Genomic DNA, 21125 nt, shown 5'->3' with positions numbered 1-21125 from the left:
TTCATTTCTTTTGATGGCTGCATAGTATTCCATTGTGTGTATATATACCACATCTTCTTGATCCATTCAGCTGTTGATGGACATCTAGGTTCTTTCCATAGTTTGGCTATTGTGGACATTGCTGCTATAAACATTCGGGTGCACATGCCCCTTTGGATCACTACGTTTGTATCTTTAGGGTAAATACCCAATAGTGCAATTGCTGGGTCATAGGGCAGTTCTATTTTCAACATTTTGAGGAACCTCCATGCTGTTTTCCAGAGTGGCGGCACCAGCTTGCATTCCCACCAGCAGTGGAGGAGGGTTCCCCTTTCTCTGCATCCTCGCCAGCATCTGTCATTTCCTGACTTGTTGATTTTAGCCATTCTGACTGGTGTGAGGTGATATCTCATTGTGGTTTTGATTTGTATTTCCCTGATGCTGAGTGATATGGAGCACTTTTTCATGTGTCTGTTGGCCATCTGGATGTCTTCTTTGCAGAAATGTCTGTTCATGTCCTCTGCCCATTTCTTGATTGGATTATTTGTTCTTTGGGTGTTGAGTTTGCTAAGTTCTTTATAGATTCTGGACACTAGTCCTTTATCTGATATGTCATTTGCAAATATCTTCTCCCATTCTGTCAGTTGTCTTTTGATTTTGTTAACTGTTTCCTTTGCTGTGCAAAAGCTTTTGATCTTGATGAAATCCCAATAGTTCATTTTTTCCCTTGCTTCCCTTGCCTTTTGCGTTGTTCCTAGGAAGATGTTGCTGTGGCCGAGGTCGAAGAGGTTGCTGCCTGTGTTCTCCTCAAGGATTTTGATGGATTCCTTTCGCACATTGAGGTTCTTGATCCATTTTGAGTCTATTTTTGTGTGTGGTGTAAGAAAATGGTCCAATTTCATTTTTCTGCAACGAGAAAAACATGCAGCCAAGAATACTATATCCAGCTAGGCTATCATTGAAAATAGAAGGAGAGATTAAAAGCTTCCAGGACAAACAAAAACGGAAAGAATTTGCAAATACCAAACCAGCTCTACAGGAAATATTGAAAGGGGTCCTCTAAGCAAAGAGAGAGCCTATAAGTGGTAGATCAGAAAGGAACAGAGACCATATACAGTAATAGTCACCTTATAGGCAATACAATGGCACTAAATTCATATCTTTCAATAGTTACCCTGAATGTTAATGGGCTAAATGCCCCTGTCAAAAGACACAGGGTATCAGAATGGATAAAAAAACAAAACCCATCTATATGTTGCCTCCAAGAAACTCATTTTAAGCCCGAAGACACCTCCAGATTTAAAGTGAGGGGGTGGAAAAGAATTTACCATGCTAATGGACATCAGAAGAAAGCAGGAGTGGCAATCCTTATATCAGATCAATTAGATTTTAAGCCAAAGACTATAATAAGAGATGAGGAAGGACACTATATCATACTCAAAGGGTCTGTCCAACAAGAAGATTTAACAATTTTAAATATCTATGCCCCCAACGTGGGAGCAGCCAACTATATAAACCAATTAATAACAAAATCAAAGAAACACATCAACAATAATACAATAAAAATTTTTAACAGTAGTTTGTAGATCCCTATCTTGCCACTCTTGCCCCTTAGCAGTTACTCACAGTTTCCATCTCCCAGCCCCAAGCAATTATTAATCTACTTCCTGCCACCATAGACCAGATCTAGACTGTGGCCTGTTTTTGTAAATGATTTCATAGAAACACTATTTTGTAGAGTTTCATGCCTGTTCATTTAGTACAGTCTGCAGCTACTTTCTCCCAACAGCTGCAGAGCTTAGTTCAAACAGGCTATATGGAAAAAAAAAAAAACCTAAAATATTTACTCAATTGCCCTTTACAGAAAATGTTTGCTGACTACTGTCAGGCATTTGTCTTTTCTGGCCATATCATGTTCATGGAATAACACAAAATGTCCTCTTCTGCATCTAAACCTCTTTCATTCAGCATCCTGTTTTTGAGGTTCATCCATGTTTTATCATGTATAAGAAGTTCATTCCTTTTTATTGATGAATATTCCATGGTAAGGATGCCACATTTAGTTTATCCATTCACCAGCTGATAAACATGTGGATTGTTTCCACACTCCAGCTGCAAGAATAATGTTGTGAATATTGACATACAAGTCTTTTGTGTAAACATGTTTTCATTTCTCTTGGGTAGACACATAGGAGTAGAATTTCTGGGTCATATGGTAAATTGATGTGTAATATTTTAAAAATGTTAAACTGGAGTTCCTCAATCAGTTAAGTGTCTGACTCTTGATTTCAGCTCAGGTCATTGTCTTGGGGTCCTAGGATCAAGTTTCACATTGGTGCTGGGTGTGGAGATTGCTTAGGATCCTCTCTCTCCCTCTGTCCTTCCTCACCAACCTGCGGACCCCTGCCTCTCTCCAAGTCAAGCTGCTTTCCAAAATGGCTATGCTGTCTTACATACTTACCAGCAACGTATGAGGGTTCTCTTTTTACCACATCTTCCCCAACACTTGTTATTGTTTGTTCAGTTTGGTGATGCCATTCTGTTGGATGAAGAGTGGTTTTAATTGGGATTTCTGATGAATCATGACCATTTTTTAGCCATTTGTATGTCTTCTTTCATAAACATCTGTTCAAATATTTTGCCCATTTGTAAACTGGATTGTTTGCTTTACTGAGTTTTAAGAGTTATTTGCATATTCCAGGTCATTGGTCACAAATATGATTTGCAAACATTTTCCCCATTCTGTAGGCTATGAATTTCCTAATGGTATCTCTTAATGAACAAAGTTTTTAATTTTGACAAAGTCCAATTTATCAATCATTATTTTAATGGATGTTTCTGGTATTATACCTAAAAAAACTTTGCCTAACCCAGGGTCATGAGGACTTTTTCCTATGTTTTCTTCTAAAAGTAGTTTCACTTCTTAAATTAGGTCTTTAATCCATTTTCAGTTAATTTTTGCATATGGTGTAAGGTAAGGGTTAAAATTGTCCTATCGCCATTTGTCAGAAAGGCTATCCTTTCCTTTTATGCTTTCTCTCTTGAAAAATCAATGGACTTATATATGAGTTTATTTTTGTATTCTACATTATCTTCCACTGATCTGTATGTCTATGCTAATGCCACACTGTCTTGATTACTGTACATTTATAGTAAATTTTGAATCAAGAAATGTATATTCTCTCACTTTGTTCTTTTAAAAATAAGATGCTGGAGGAGGAGGAGGTAAAATGGTGTAGGGGTAGGGAATCTTTTTTCATCCAGTCCCTTGAATTTAGTAAGATAATTATCAAATTATTCTGAACATGCATGAATTCAACCTGAGATGTAAGAAAAGAATATCTGGAACTCTACAAGTAGAAAAGTGGCCACTTTTTGCAAGGTAGGAGGTGTGGGGAAGTGAACCTAAGGGGAGATGTCAAAAAATAAATAAATGGGGGAGGAAGCCTCCATAAACTGGCTACTAGAAAGTGATACATCTCCAGAACACAAAATTAGAATCCTTAAAAAGCTGCTTCAATGAGAATTATCCCTACCTGAAAGACACTCAGGGGATGAAATGGGACACTGTGGTCTCAGGATCCCTGGGAGTCAGAGAATTAATGTGAGGGCCTGAGTCAATAGAGTTCCCAAGCAGGGAAGCAGGGTTAACTGGTCATATTCAGCATGCCAGGAGGGGTGTCTCAACTCAGTTCACCAGAAACTAGGAGCTGGGCTGAAGGGGTGACTGCTCCCTGCCTGAGAATGCTGAAGAGGACTGGAATGCCAGAACCCTCCACCATCTCCAGAAGGGATGGATTGGGTGCACACACAACTGGGCAACAGCTCTCAGGATGGTAGCCCTGGAAAAGACTGTGAAGGGTGACCCTCTGTCGACCTCTGGGAGGGGCAGAGTGAGTAGCATTGGATCCAGCAACTACTCTCAGTGCACTGCAGGAGTCTGTAGAGATAGTCCCAAAATCGTAAAGAAAACAAAACATATAACCAAAAATAAAATTGAATAGAGTGAACAGAAGCCAAAATGAAGAATATATCTATAAAATGTAAATGTAAAAAATGAAAGTTAAAAACAAGGCAGACTATCTACAGAAATAGGGACTTCACAGGCAATGCAATGGCACTAAATTCATACCTTTCTTTAGTTACTCTGGATGTAAATGGGTTAAATGTGCTGATAAAAACACACATGGTATTGGATTGGATAAACAAGTAAGACCCATCTATATGCTGTCTAAAACAGACTCATTTTAGACCTAAAGACACAACCAGACTGAAAGTGAGGGCATGGAGAACTATTTATCATGCTACTGGACCTCAAAAGAAAGCTGGGGTAGCATTCTTCATATCACACGAATTAGATTTTAAACCAAAGACTACTAAGAGTTGAAGAGGGACACTATATCATACTAAAAGGATCTACCCAACAAGAAGACATAACAATTGTAAATATTTATGCTCCTCACTTGGGAGAAGCCAACTATATAAGCCAATTAATAACCAAATTAAAGAAACACATAGATAATAATACATTAATAGTAGGGAAATTTAACATCCCACCCACAGCAGAGATATCATCTAAGTAGATCAACAAAGAAACAAGGACTTTGAATGACACACTGAACCAGATGGACTTCACAGATATACACAGAGCATTCTATCCTAAAGCAAAGGACACACATTCTTCTCAGAACGTCTGGGTGGCTCAGTCAGTTAAGCATCTGCCTTTAGCTCAGGTCATGATCTCAGGGTTGTGGGATTGAGTAGCACATTGGGATCCTTGCTCAGTGAGGAGCCTGCTTTTACCTCTGCCTGCTGCTCCCCCTGCTTATGCTCACTCACTCTCTCCCACTCTTGCTTGTTTTCTCTGACAAAAATAAATAAATAAAATCTTGGGGGGGGAGAGAATATATGTTCTTCTCAAATGCATATGGAACTTTCTCCAGAATATATCATATACTGGGTCACAAATCAAGTCTCAACCAACAACAAAAGATTGAGATTATTCCCTTCACATTTTCAGACCACAATGCTTTGAAACTGGAACTGAATCACAAGAGGAAATTTTAGGAAGGAAAACAAATAGTTGGAGGTTAAAGAGCATCCTACTAAAGAATGAATGGGTCAACCAGGAAATTAAAGGATCATTTAAAAAATTCATGGAAATTAGTGAGAATGAAAACAGAACGGCTCAGCAACGAGCCTGCTTCCTCCTCTCTCTCTCTCTGCCTGCCTCACTGCCTACTTGTGATCTCTCTCTCTGTCAAATAAATAAATAAATAAAATCTAAAAAAAAAAATCACAAGATACCTAGAAATAAATGGAACCAAAGAGGTAAAGGATCTGTACTTGAAAAACTAGAGAACACTTATTAAAGAAATTGAGGAAGACACAAAGAGATGGAAAAACATTCTATGTTCACGGATTGGAAGAATAAACATTGTTAAAATGTCTATGCTACTCAAAGAAATCTACACATTCAACTTAATCCCTATCAAAATACCATTGACATTTTTTATAGACCTGGAACAAACAATCCTAAAATTTTTATGGAACCACAAAAGACCCTGAATAGCTATAGGAAAGTTAACAAAGAAAACCAAAGCTAGGGGCATCATGACACCTAACTTCAAGCTATATTACAAAGCTGTGATCATCAAGACAGCATGGTACTGGCACAAAAACAGAAACATAGATCAATGGAACAAAATAGAGAACACAGAAATGGAATTTCTACTCTGTGGTCAGCCACTCTTCAACAAAGCAGGACAGAATATTCAAAAGAAAAAAGATAGTCTCTTCAACAAATGATGCTGGGAAAGTTGGAAAGCCACATGCAGAAGAATGAAACTGGACCATTCTCTTACACCATACAAGATAAAATAAAAATGAATGAAAGACCTCAATGTGAAATAGGAATCCATCCAAATCCTAGAAGAGAACATAGGCAGTAACCTCTTTGACATCAGCCACACCAACTTCTTTCAGGACATGCCTCTAAAGGCAAAGAAACAAAAGCAAAAATTAACTACTATGACACCATCAAGATAAAAAAGCTTCTGCACAGCAAATGGAACAGTCAACAAAACCAAAAGGCAAGCTATGGAATGGGAGAAGATATTTGCAAATGACATCAGATAAAGGCCTAGTATCCAAGATCTATAAAGAACTTATTAAACTCCACATCCAAAAAATAAAGAATCCAGTCAAGAAATGGGAAGAAGACATGGACACTTCTCCAAAAAAGACATTCAAACAACCAACAGATACATGAAAAAAAATGCTCATCATCATTCATAATCAGGGAAATACAAATCAAAACCACAATGAGATACCATCTCACATCTGTCACGATGGCTAAAATTAACAAAAAATAGCAGGTGTTGGCAAGGATGCAAAGGGGAACCCTCTTACACTGTATCTATTTGGTGGGCATGCAAGCTGGTACAGCCACCCTGGAAAACAGTATGGAGTTTCCTCAAAAAGTTAAAAATTGAACTAACCTATGATCCAGCAATTGCACTACTGGGTATTTACTTTAAAGATATAAATGTAGTGATCTGAAGGGGCACTTGCACCCCAACATTTATGGCAGCAATGTCCACAATAGCCAAACTGTGCAAAGAGTGGAGATGTCCTTTGGTAGATGAATGGATAAAGAAGATGTGGTATCTATTACTCAAATCAGAAAGGATGAATACCTACCATTTACATCCACTTGGATGGAACTGGATTGTATTATGCTAGGTGAAATAAGTCAATCAGAGAAAGACAATTCTCATATGGTTTCACTCATAAGTGGAACATAAGAAATGTGCAGAAGATCATAAGGAAAGGGAAGGAAAACTGGATGTGAAGAAATCAGAGAGGGAGACAAATATGAGAGACTAGAAAATAAACTGAGGGTTGCTGAAGGGGAGGTGAGTGGGGATGGGGTAACTGTGTGATGGGTATTGAGAGCACAAGATGTGATAAGTGGTGGGTGTTATATGCAACTGATGAATTGTTGAGCACTACATTTGAAACTAATGATGTACTATGGGTTGGCTAATTGAATTTAAATTAAAAAAAAAAGAAAAATTGATGCTGTGAAAAATTGGAACCTGGGTCTTTTTCATTAATATGTAATTTAGCATTAGTTTGTCAATTTCTGAAAGAAAAAAACAAACCCACTTACTGAATTTTGTAGGGATTGCATTGAATCTTTAGATCATTTTGGGTAAGTTGTGATCTTAACAATATTGAGTCTCAATCCATGAACTTGAAATGCCTCTTCACTTAGGTCTTTAATTTTCCTCAGCAATAGTTTGTTGTTTTCAGTTACAAACTTTACAGTTTTGTATTAAATTTATTCCTGAGTATTTTATTATTGTAAACTGAATCTTTTTAAACCTAAGTTAGTTGTTCATAGCTGGTACATAGAAATACAACTGCTTTTTGTATATTGATCTTGTACCTAATAACTGCTGAACTCAAAACTTTTTCATGTGTGTGAATATTGTAGGATTTTCTATTTATAGTTGTCTGCAAATAAAAGAGAGTCACTCATTCTTTTCCAATGTGGGTGTGTTTTACTTCTTTTTCTTGCATGATTATACTGGTTAGAACCTCCAGTATAACATTAAAGAGAAGTGGTGAGAGTGAATATCCTTGTCTTATTCTTGATTTTTATCTATCTTCATTATGATGTTAGCTGTGGATTTTTATAAATGCCTTTCATCAGGTTGAAGAGGTTTGTTCAGAGTTTTATTATGAGGGATGTCAGATTTTTGCAAAATGCTTTATCTAAGAAGGGCATGTATCGATGGAGTACTGGGTGTGGTGCATAAACAATGAATCTTGGAACACTGAAAAATAAAATAAAAAATACTTTATCTACTGAAGGGATCATGTGCTTTGTCTTTATTCTATTAATATAGCATATTACATTAATTGATTTTCAGATGTTAAACAAACTTTGCATTACTGGAATTATAACCTACTTAATCATGGTGTGTAATTCTTTTTATACACTTCTGGATTCTACTGGCAATTTTGCTGGGGATTTTTGGATCTCTATTCATGAGATATCTGTCTGTAGTTTCCTTGTGATGACTTTTACTGGCTTTGGTATTAGGGCCTCATAGGAGGAGATAGAAAGTACTCCTTCCTCTATTTTCTAGAAGAATTTGTGAAGGATTGGTATTGTTTTTTCCTTAAATATTTTTCATAGAACCCACAAGTGAAGGCTTTTGGGCCTACATTTTTCTTTGTGGATAAATTTTTAAGTACTTATTATTTTTGCTATTCATATTCCTGATTTTTTAAGTCAGTTTTAGTATTTTTGTCTTAGTAGGTATTAATTGGTCCTAGAGTTCATATTACTCCCTTATAATCCCCTTAAATTTTTTTAAAAAATAAATTTGATAGTTCCTTTCATTCCTCATTTTGGTAACTTGTCTATTTTTTTCAGAGTCTAGCTGACAGTTTGTCAGTTTGTTGATCTTTTAAAAAAAAAAACCATTTTTTATTTTGCTCTTTTTTCTTTATGGTTTCTGGGTCCCCCCCCCCCTCATTGATTTTCACTCTTATTTCTTTATGTCTTGCTTTGGGTTTAATTTGCTTCTTCTTCCCACCTCTATGTCCCTCTAGTTACTTAAGTGGAATCTATTGGCTTGAGGTCCTTTTTTTTTTTTTTCTTTCCCAATATAGGTTTTTATAGCTATACATTTCCCTCTAAGTACTGCTTTAGCTTCAACCCATACATCCTGATGTGTTATTTTCATTTAGCTCAAAATATTTTCCGATTTTCCTTGCCATTTCTTTTTTGAGCTATGGGCTATTTAGAAAGTCTTTTGGTTTAATTTCCAAATATTTGGGGATTTCCCAAATTTCCTTCTGCTGCTTACTTCTATTGTAATTCTGCTGTGGACAGAAAAATGTTTTGAATGATTTTAATCCTTTTAATTTTCTTGACATTTGTTCTATGGTCTACTCTGGAGAATATTTCATTTGTGCCTAAAAAGAATGTATATTTTGTTGTTGTTGTGTGAAGTGTTTTCTAGATAACATTTGGTTCATTTGGTTAATAGGGCTCTTCAAATCTTTTCTATCTTTATCAGGATTCTCATCTAAAGACATAAAATAACCACACTCTGGCTTCCCACTTTTTTTTTTTAATATTTTATTTATTTGACAGAGATCACAAGTAGGCAGAGAGGCAAGCAGAGAGAGAGGAGGAATCAGGCTCCCTGCTGAGCAGAGAGCCCAATGCAGGACTTGATCCCAGGACACTGGGATCATGACCTGAGCCGAAGGCAGAGGCTTTAACCCACTGAGCCACCCAGGAAACCTTCCCACTGACTTTAGAACAATATCCAGGTTTCTTCTCACTTCTGCCTATCCCTATGTATTTACCATGTATAATTCTTCACTTTGTTCAGCATAATTAGCATAATTAGCAAGTTAAAACTACCTTTGTCTCCTGTTACTGATATCAAGATCCATCACAAAGGTAGTTAAGAAAATGTGGTATTCATGTATGGATAAATAAGGTGACCTGTGGAACAGAACAGAATTGAGAAACAAACTCACACATGTATGATCAACTTAAATGTAACAAAAGTGAAAAATTGTGATTTAGGACGAAAAGATGATTTTCCTCAATAAATGGTGCTGGGAGAGCTGGAAATCCATAAAGGGGAAATGTCTCCTTTAATTATTTTTCAGTGGCCCAGAATTCATTGTTTATGCATCACACCCAGTGCTCCATGCAATACATGCCCCCCTTAATATCAACCACCAGGCTCACCCAAACCCCCACTCCACTTCCCTCCAAAACCCTCAGTTTGTTTCTCAGAGTCCACAGTCTGTGGTTCGTCCAATTTCCTCCAATTTCCAAGTTCCTCCAATTTCCCCAAACTCACTTCTGTCCATCTCCCTATGTCCTCCATATTATTCCTCATGCTCCACAAATAAGTGAAACCATATGATATTTGAGTCTCTCTGCTTGACTTATTTCACTCAGCATAATCTCTTCCAGTCCCGTTCATGTCGATACAAAAGTTGGGTATTCATCCTTTCTGATGGAGGCATAATACTCCATAGTATATATGGACCACATCTTCCTTATCCATTCATCCATTGAAGGGCATCTTGGTTCTTTCCAAAGTTTGGCGACTGTGGCCATTGCTGCTATGAACACTGGGGTACAGGTGGTCCTTCTTTTCACTACATCTGTATCTTTGGGGTAAATACCCAATAGTGAAATTTCAGGGTCATAGAGAACTCTATTTTTAATTTCTTAAGGAATCTCCACACTGTTTTCCAAAGTGGCTGCACCAACTTGCATTCCCACCAACAGTGTAAGAGGGTTCCCCTTTCTCCACATCCTCTCCAACACATTGTTTACTGTCTTGTTAATTTTGGCCATTCTAACTGGTGTAAGGTGGTATCTCAATGTGGTTTTGATTTGAATCTTCCTGATTGCCAATGATGATGAACATTTTTTCATGTGTCTGTTAGCCATTTGTATGGCTTCTTTGGAAAAGTGTCTGTTCATGTCTTCTGCCCATTTTTTGACATGATTGTCTGTTTTGTGTGTGTTTAGTTTGAGGAGTTCTTTATAGATCCTCGATATCAACCTTTTGTCTGTACTGTCATTTGCAAATATCTTCTCCCATTCCATGAAACTTCTACTTTAAACTCTACCTTACACTATTAACAAAAACAAAACAAAACAAAACAAAAAATCAGTATGATTTTGGATTAAAAAGTGAACAGTGAAACAAAAAAAATTTTAGAAGAAAACATACAATATCTTCATGATCTTGGAATAGACAAACTTCTTAAGCAAAACATGCCAACTATGAAAGAGAACACTGATATACTATATTAAAATTAAGAGCTTCCTTTCACATACATATACATATATACATACACATACACATTATGTGTATGTACATACAAAACTATACACATATATACATACACATATATAGATGTATAGATATATATATATATATACACTTCAATACATATCTATATATGTATAGATACATCTATATATATTTTCAATACATTCTCATAATACATTCAACAGATGACTTGCATCCAGAAATGATATATTTTTAAAAATCACAAGTCAATAAAAAACATAGTCCATTCAACAGAAAAATGGGCAAGAACCTGAACAGACATGTAACAAGAGAATAGTCAAAATGCAATAATCATATGTAATGTGCTTGATCTCATTAATTATAGTAAAATGAAAACTAAAGCCACAATGAGAAACCGCTACATGCCAGCCAGAATAAAATGAAAAAGAGAAGACACTACTGAGTGTAGGGCAATTGGAACTTTGGAAAACTGGCAGTATCTAGTAAAGCTGAATTATGTACATACTGTGGCCCTGCAATTCCACTGTTAGGTAGAAATGAGTACCTATGTGCACCAAATTCATGTACTAAATATATTTTTTTAAGATTTTATTTATTTGACAGACAGAGATCACAATTAGGCAGAGAGGCAGGTAGAGAGAGAGGAGGGAGCAGGCTCTCCGCTGAGCAGAGAGCCCGATGCAGGGCTCGATCCCAGGACCCTGGGATCACGACCCGAGCCGAAGGCAGAGGCTTTAACCACTGAGCCACCCAGGCGCCCCCCATGTACTAAATATTTGAGGCAGTACTATTAATAATAGTTCTGAAACTGGGAATGAACCAAACACCCATGTGATAAATATATGGTTTATTTATGCAGCGGAATACTATATAGCCACGAGAAAGAACCACATACAAATACATGCAACAAAAACCTTACAAACATAATGTACAGGAAAAAGACAGATACGAGAGAATATGTACTATTTGATTCCATTTATATTATGTCCCAAAACAGACAAAAGTAATCTATGTTCTTAGAAGTCAGACAGTGGTTACCATTGGGGAGGTAGTAACTGGTAAGGAACATGAGGGGGCCTTCTGGGGTGGTGGTAATAGTTTGTTGATTAAAGTGATGACTGTATTTGCACTCTATTTGTTAAAAACCAAAGACCTGTGCATGTTATACTTCAGAGTTAATACAAAATGATTAGCTTCTGCCTGGGTAATCCACTCAGACTAAAGAAATGATTGCTTCTCTCTTGGCCTCTTCATTTGGCTGTACTCACACTTGTGCTCCCACCTTTTGCTACTTCCCAATGGTGAGGGTGGGATAAGAACCATTCCCCACCACCTAAGATGCAGACTAAACTAGATTTGCTACAAGACTGGTTGCTAAAGGAGCAGGTCTACCACAATGTGCAGTCCAATTCTATCTTTGCCCTCCTGCCTATTGATGACTCACTTTTTACCCTTGGCTCCTGAGTATACTCAAATGCCCTCCTGCTCTCTCTGCCCCAAGGCCTCTTACACAGGATATATGTTCCTTTCAGGAGACACTTACATAAGTATCAAAGGTTGTTCTGTATTTTTTTTAATTAAGATTTTATTTGAGAGAGAACATTCATGTACACAAGTGGTGTTGGGGGTGGGATGCAGAGGAGAAGCAGGCTCCCCTCTGAGCAGAGAGCCCAACATGGGGCTTGATCCCAGGACTCCAGGACCATCACTTGAGCTGAAGGCAGATATTTAATTCAGTGAGCCACCCAGGTGCCCCAAAATAAGTATCAAAAGTTTGAACCTAAAGGTGGGAGCACCAACCAGTTAACATTTCAAGTTGTGGGTAGTGAATGGGTGAGAAGTCGTCTGGATATAATACTCGAGGTGTGTAACATGGCTTTGGAATGCAGGCTTGACTTGTCTTGGTCAACTCTGTACTCTCTCTGTGCCTCAGTTCCATTATTAAAACAGCTTAGTTCATATACTTCTAAGGATCAAAATGAATTAACACATATGAAAGATTTAGAAAATTGACCGAAGCAGCTTAATAAATGTTGTCAACCTGGCTTTATCCAAGGTATGCTGTCCCCAAGGAAGCATGGCTCAGGATGAATCTAGGAAGCAGAGGGCTTTGGGCTAACCCAAGTCTCCCCAAACTGAGAAGAGTACCTTTGAGTGTCCCACACTTGCTTAGTATTGCAGTGAGGAGCAGGAGCCCATGCTTCAGGATTACATGGGAGCAGAAAAGAAATTGAGAAGGTGAAGAAGAGCTGGCTGTCCCCCAGCCTAGTCACATGTATCACTAAATAAATAAGTGTAGGAGCCACTGCAATGACTGCCTTCAAGGAATCAGGAATGCTCCATCAGAGGGTGAGAAATGAAGAAACTTCTCAGTTATGTAGTATTTGACATAACAGCATATAGGAAGGTGGTAACATCATGTACCTATGCTTCCTCTTTGACCAAAGGCCCAATAAATACCACAGACATTTTGGTAGAATTATTATTATAGGACCCTGGTCCCTGGATCTGGCCTTAAAGACCCAGACTTGGCAATTAACTGGCTCACAATACATACAAAGCCTGGTAGACAACAAAAAGTCAGTTTATCAATAATGAAAAATAATATTCAGTAGCTAGAGTATTTGCACTGCCAGAGCTACACAAGAAACCACATCTTCACTAGGATGCTTGAAGACTTAGCAAAATAACATATCAAGCTAAGACAGGCTGAAGAACACATCCCCACAAGAGCTAATGTGACAGGAGATCTGGACCTCTGATACCTGACAATGCTTTCTCTACCTTTCCACTGTTGACTAACATTGCACGCTGGCTCAAACCCCATCAATTTGCACACCTCTGATGCCCTAATAATGCTACTAACATGAGTTTAGGCAGCAATCACATTTCCTTAATTTTGGGGTTTGGGACAGGGTAGGCTTGGAAACTCTGTACTGGTAATCTACCTTTTAGAGTCGTTACACACCTTAGTTAATAGAAGTCAAGATCTCTAATTGATGTCTCCTCTCCTTCAAAGCAAATTTCTTTGGGGAGTCACCCTGAACCAGAGGCTCGGTGGACAGTGGAAGAGCAGTCATTACCCGCAGACAGCTGCAGCGTGCAGGTTAGGACACCTCCCCTTTGGATGCAGCTGGAAATAGTCAGTTTGTCTCCCTGAACATGATATCTACATGGTGCCTCTCCTTTAGTGTACTCTAGGCCCAAAGAATTCAACATGAGCATTCTTTGTTTATACCACAATCCAGCCATGTTCCCAGACCAATCCTCCCAATCTGCAGGCTGTGTCCTCCCCATAAAAGGCTGGTTTGATCTTCATTTCACTTTCATCCGCAGAGGACAAATTGGAGTGCCTGTAATCACTTTCATCAACTTCACATCATGGACCCGATATAGTGAAGAGCCATGCCCCCTCCCTAATAATTATAAATCTTGAACGGAAAATTCCCAAACATTTAGACAGTGGGGTGTGGTGGTGGGAGGGTGTCCTCCCAGCTTTTACCTTGGTGATGGGCAGAATCCACCTTTTCCGAAAAGTTCTTCTTGAGTCACTGCCCAGACCTTTAGCTGTAGCAGGAGGGCATCAGGGAGCAGAGTGAGGAAGAGAGGCGGCCAAGTGAACAAGAAAGCTCATGCAAAGGGCAATGCCATAACTCTGCATCCTCTGGGGTGGCTCATGTGCTTCCTGTACACCCAACAGCTTGCTTCGCTCCAAGCGAAGACACTGGCTCGGTCCACCTGGGTTTCCTTTACTCCTTTCTACCCGTTCAGTGAAGGTCCCGGGGGACTCTACCATCCTTTTCTGCTTTGTATTACCACCAATCACTCCATCCTTCAGGGGATCCTTCTCTCCCACAAGTCATCCATGGGGTGGAAAGGGCAAGAGTCTAAAAATGTTTTATTACTTGTTTAAAATTAGCCAAGACCATTAAATGAAAATGATGATAGGAAATAATAAAGAAGCCATATCCTCTATCAAACTATTAAAATACTTTCTGGAACTTCCCCCAGAATTAAAATAAACCTGGGTGTGTATGTAACACTAAGAGCTCACCATCCCCACCTCCCAGCACCATTACCAAACCTTTGTTAGCTAATAGCAGCCACCATAGTCAGAAATACTATTATTTATTTCCTCAAACGACTTATAGCAAACCACCACTAAGGCTAAAAGACTTAACTTTTATAAACTGGTAACAGTATGGAGATTGACAAACACACAAGAAACAGGTATTAGGTAACCTGTGTTCTCTTGCTAAAAGGTCTGTTATTCTGACACCGTGAATAATCAACATACATAAACAAATTAAGAAACCTCAAGTTTTAAACAAGTACTCTGGATAATTACAGAAAGTAATGTCTTTTAAATCCATGCATTAAATAAATGATTTTTAGAAGAATATGCAATAGTTGCTCTGTTTTGTTCTTTGTTTCACTACACCTAAATACTGGAAAGTTTTTTTAAACAGTAAAATGTAAAGTAAGGACAAGGGTTCACTTAGGTGTCAGTTTTGGAAGAGAAGTCAAGCAAGAAGCCAGGGCTGGAAAGAGTCAACAGTTCTGAAATGGCAAATTCAAGTTCTGAGCGGTGATGGGATGCTGGAGCCTACTGCACAAAGTATGATGTTGTAATGCAAGAGCAGGTACCGCTTCTCTTGGGGCTGAAGGGGAGGAACACAGCACATAGTGCCGGTAAGCTGTATCTAACGTCAGGGAGAATTCATCTGAAGTCTGCTTTTCAGCTTCCTTTCACCTTCCTTGAACCCTCCGATTGCAGTTCCATACATCTCTCTGAGGAAAATGTGCAACAGGTTCACACGGGACAGGTTTTCATTAAGTCGTGGAAAAACAACTACGGCATTTTCATTCAATGAAGAAAGGGAAATCTGTCTAATTACATTCTTGATAACTAGAAACATTAATTGCTATGGAAGGAAATTCTTAAGATAAAGCCCCTAAAATCTGAAACAATTTTATGCTGGTATATAAAACATTCTAACCAGTTCCAGAATTAGATCATATTAGCAAATAAAGTAGTTAGTATTTATAATGAAATGTAGTAACTGGCTAAAATTCTAGGTAAAAAACTTTCGTGGCCATCTAAAATTTTGTTTTAAACGTACAACTTTAGCGATATATATTGAGCACATTCAATTAATTGTACAGAACACAATCCATTTAATCTTGAAAAACACTAGATAACAGAACTACAGAAACGAGCACAAACCCCCATAAACCAGTATGCTCCCTCAGCAATTCTACAAGGGCAATGAATTTAATACTGTAAACGAACATTGAACAAATCAGAGCACTGTGGAAAGAGTTCAGCAAATCTAACAAGTCATACTATAATTTTTATGCGCTAGGAGAGTAGTGAGGCAAATGGAATTCTTAGAACATTACTTAAAAATAGATTTTTAAAGACAAAGGTCCCAACTCATTCTTATATACACACACAAAAGTTCATCTGTCACAGACAGCAAATGTTGAATTTACACATTGGAGTTTCCGGCAGCATCCTGCACATGTAGAGTAATTACGACAAACAAAGAGAAAGTTGTCAGGGATGGAGCATTCAAATCTGCACAGGACGGGACACAGCTGTCCTGGGACTACTGCGTATGTGCTCACCGCTGCTTCTCAAATGCAAAAACCAGGTAAATACCTAAAAAGAAAATAATACAAATTAGAGTTTGATTTCTCATATCTGTGGGCTAAACAGAACAATTTCAGTCCTGTTTGGAATTTGGTGAAAATTCTCAAGTTTCTGAGAGAAAAAATCCCAATATTTCTAAGAGTCCTCAATTATTCTGAGTCATACTTAAGCATGACGGGGTCATAGCTATTTACCTGAAAACAAATATCCATGTATTATAATACTCAGTGACAATATAGATCTTGAGAAAGCCAATTCAACGGTTCTAAAAATCTCTAAAAACAGCTTGAGATAAGAAAAATTAAAAGTATAAAGGCAAAGAAAATTAAAACTAAAAAATCTTACAACTTAATTCTTTTTATCTGGAGCAACAGGTAGAATAACCGCACTACCATGATTATTTCTGGCATTGGTTACCTAGATTTTCTATTTGGGGGTAAAAATTAATAAGAATTATTAGGAACATACGTAACTAGCAAGTTAAAATTCATCCAATTATCCAACTGTTCTACTGTAAGGACTGATAAGGAAAGTGAGCCAAAAGCTACATGATAATTGATGCTTAGAGGTATTATCTGGCCCTAACAGTGATATTCCAGTCCCAAGAATTCTCTCCCTTAAATATGATTTCCTGCTTTGGCATGTGTTCACTCAAAGAGATCTAAGTGCATCTATAATTCCTCATTCTGGATCACACTGAAGTCCAAACCTATTACATCTTCTAATAAGATATTAATTTTATGGTAAGCAAACACCTGAAAAAATGACAAATCCTCAGAACATCACAAGGATGTTTAGCATGTACACTAGGACATTCAGTCAGTGAGTCAAGATAGTAGGCCATGTACCTTGGTGCCCTCCCTTTCTGAGTTAACTTCTGAACAGGGTGCAGATGAATGACTGCAGATCATGTAAAAACCTCCCAATCCTCTAGCTTTCTCCTCAACCTGTCCAGGAGTAAGATACCAGTCTTTCAAAAATGCTATTTTAGTAATGCTATTTTGTTTCTTATCTACGAGTTCCCAATTTTTTTTTTTAGGAGAAATGAAACATTGCTGGCAATACAGTAGACAGATGAACAGAGAACAGGCAGATATCAACATGGTAGATTCTTCTGGAAGACAAGAAGGCAAAGCAGTCCAAGACATTCACAAGCATGTCACAAGACTCAGGAGCAGACAGCATTATTTAACGTGGCCCTCAATCCAAGCAATCCTTCTGCAGTCCAACCTTGCCAAAACCACCCCAAACACTAGTACCTACTGCAAACAATCCAGCAGCCCCCACCTACCTTAAATCTAGGGTCATTTAAAAACCACTCAGATGCAATGTTTGAATTCAGATCAGCAATAAATAAATTCTTTCCTTTCTAACTCAAACATTCTGAAAGTCTCACTCATATAAAATGCCTTCCATGTAGGCCTATCAATTGGGATTTAAAGAAATAAACACTGAACCACTTCTAAAAGCAAATCAGCAGGAACCTGGGTGGTTCGGTTGGTTAAGCAACTGTGTTCGGCTCAGGTCATGATCCTGGAGTCCCCGGATTGAGTCCTACATCGGGCTCCCTGCGTCACTGGCAGAGAGTCTGCTTCTCCCTCTGACCCTCCCCCATCTCATGCTTTCTCTCTCTCTCTTTCTTTCTCAAATTCATAAATAAAATCTTAAAAAAAAAAGCCAATCGGCAACAATTCTTCATGTTCCTCTCCCATTTAAAAAATCTTCTAGAGGAGCAGCAGGTTCTGGTAATAGGAGCTTGAACTTAACAATTAGACCAGCAGGAGTTTGAAGTATAGCTTCTTGAACTTATTAGGCTATGACACCAGAAAAGATGCTCTCCAGTCCACAGAGCCCTCCAGTTTAGAAGAGTGTAATTCATCAAAGAACACACTGATCTGGACAAACTGGATCCTGGCTGCAATGTGACCACTGTTCCTTGCCTACTGCTTTTCACTTCTCTAAGCCACCTCCATCCTTGGTCTGGGGGGCATCTAATTTATCCAGCTGCATGCTATCACTAAACTCCACACTAAGGTACAGAAATGCATTTTTCTAAACTACAGCTAGTACCACCAGCACTACTTGTGACCAAAGCTGTTTTTCTTACATCATACTTTGGGAGTGGCAGGCTATCTAAGATAACGGTGCCATCTCCACTCTAGAAGTGAAGATGGAAATGAAGAATGAAATGTACAGGTTTAGGCATACATTTCCCAGTCTGTTGGTCCTCTAATCCAATTTCCACTAAGGGTAGCAATATTCTGAGACAGACAGGCTCAACATACTGGCTCTATTTGTGTCCTTTCCTTCTCCTCTCTCTTCAATTCAGGAAGTCCTAGCACAATCCTTTCACACATGAGGCCATGGTTACAAGTATGAATCACCTGGGTAAGCTCTGAGACCTCAGACAAGTTATCGAAGTGCTTTCTTTAATCTGTGAAGATACTACAAAAAGTAGCCTACCCCTAAATTTGTGAGGATTAAATGAGTTGAAACATATGAAAACTCTCCAATCATGCTTGAGCACGTGTTACTCAATTCTATCAGCTATTTCTATTTTCCAGATTTTACTGCTTTTCCTTACTCTTCTTTTCCCCATTATAGAAACTTCAGCACTTCAGTTTGCCTAGTACTGCCTTTATCTGTGTCTGTTTCTTCCATTAGACAGTATACATCTGGAAAGTAGAGATTACAACTCTATTGTATTTTATTCCCCCAAAGCCCTTTCAAAGAAGTTTATGTAATACTCAACCTTGATCAAATAGATTGTCTCTGATTTACCACTTATGCCTTCAACAGAGTTAACAAATACTTAAATGAACAAAAAAACTACTTTTTATGTCCTCAGGGCAGTCATATAAAGGTATTATTATCATCTTAACACTGAGGGTCTGGGCTTTCACTTCCTCAACATCCACGGACTTCACAGATTTGCCAGGCCTCTGACTTCTCTTCCAAAGACAGGCACCTCACTTTAGCATGTCTCCATACCAGGCCCTTCCCAATCACACATCCCTTTAAAATATCCTGCTCATTGCTGCTTCACTAAATGTTCTAGTACCTATTAATTATGCCTTTGTTGTCAATGTCAGAGTGGCTAGACAAAATACGTCGTAGTGTTCTATAAGCCAGAATCTCCAACAGAAATCTGAGGTAAAGATAGCAAATACAGATGGTTATGTAGTAATGAGTAAGCAATGAAAATGTTTAAGAATGCTCATGAAAGTTTATATTAAGGAACATCCTGCATATATTTTCTCTTGGCACTAAACAGCTGTGCAAGAAAGGGGGAGTTAAAATACATAGGGATTCTATGTAAACATAAACACACACACCCTAATATGTGTTGGAAAAATTCCAAAGTTTTCAAATTTTAACGATCACTCTGAAACAATCTTTGAAAATGTCAGTTAATCTATGTTGATGATATACTCACTTGTGGCTTCCCACTCTGACTTACTTAAGGTTCCCTGAAATTAAAAAAAAAGAAAGAACATTTTTAGATTGAATATATAAGTACATAAATGCCTATTTTTCAATACTGAACAGAAGTGCCCAAACACCCCCACTTCACTATAAATATAAGTTGACCCTTGAACAACACAGGTTTGAATTATGCAGCTATAGTTATATGTGTATTTTTTTCAACAAATAAAATAATCTAAATGTGTTTCTTTTTCCTTTTTTCTTTTTCTTTTTTTTTTTTTTTTTAAAGATTTTATTTGACAGACAGAGATCACAAGCAGGCAGAGAGGCAGGCAGAGAGAGAGGGAAGCAGGCTCCCCGCTGAGCAGAGAACCCAATGCAGGGCTCGATCCCAGGGCCCTAGGATCGTGACCAGAGCCGAAGGCAGAGGCTTAACCCACTGAGCCACCCAGATGCCCCTCCTTTTGATTTTCTTAATAACATTTCTCTAGCTTACATTTTTGTGAGAATACAGCATGTAATACATATACAAAATATGTATTAATTAACTGATCATGATATTGGAAGGCTTCTGGTCAACACTTAGCTATTAGTTATTATTAGCCAACTATTAGAGTCATTAAGTCTGGAGTCAAAAGTTATAGGTTTACTTTTGACTACATGGGGAATCACCCCCACACTGCCCAAGCACCAACTATACACATAATTTAATGTTACTATTATTGTGAACTAAATATGTAAAAGAAATCAATGAGATTTTAATGTTATCCTCTAAATTTTGTCCTTCTGCCTAATTCTCTAAACCACTGATTCTCAACCAAAGGGTGAATTTGTGTAAAGAGGGTACTTGTGCATGTGTGTAACTAGAAAAAGCATCTACTTATATTTTTAATTTGGAAAATGAAAAAATAAAAAAACCTATCTAGTAGCATAGGAGGAGGGAATAAGATTTTTCATGCTTTTACAAAGGAATCACAAAATACGTATCATTCAAAGGAAATAAATTATGTTTAAAATAGTTACCAAAATACTAAAAAACATGTTTATATAGTCATATATATGCTGCTTTGCACATACACTAACAAGACAGAGTAACTAATACAATTCTGAAGAAGTGATGAATATAAACGATAGTCTAAGATGTCCCTGGATATGTGTTATGCAAATATCTGTAATTTCTATTGATAGCA

General features: G+C 37.8%; 1 protein-coding gene across 2 annotated transcripts in view; it reads right to left on the bottom strand.

Moving 5' to 3' along the window:
- Positions 1-14734: 14734 nt before the first annotated feature.
- The window catches only part of RNMT (RNA guanine-7 methyltransferase), a 31243-nt gene continuing 24852 nt past the window's right edge, over positions 14735-21125 (bottom strand). For both annotated transcript variants that reach the window (XM_082697511.1, XM_082697512.1), the window contains exons 10-11: positions 19946-19979; positions 14735-16518 (exon numbers count right to left, since the gene is read on the bottom strand). In XM_082697511.1, coding sequence (XP_082553637.1) covers positions 16481-16518; positions 19946-19979 — 72 coding nt within the window. In that variant the 3' untranslated portion in view covers positions 14735-16480. The remainder of the gene's footprint in view (positions 16519-19945; positions 19980-21125) is intronic.

This window comes from Mustela nivalis, assembly GCF_964662115.1.
Source record: "Mustela nivalis genome assembly, chromosome: 14".
Lineage (NCBI taxonomy): Eukaryota > Metazoa > Chordata > Mammalia > Carnivora > Mustelidae > Mustela > Mustela nivalis.
The sequence above is the reverse complement of the archived record's forward strand: the minus strand, read 5'-3'. Positions and strand labels throughout refer to the sequence as shown.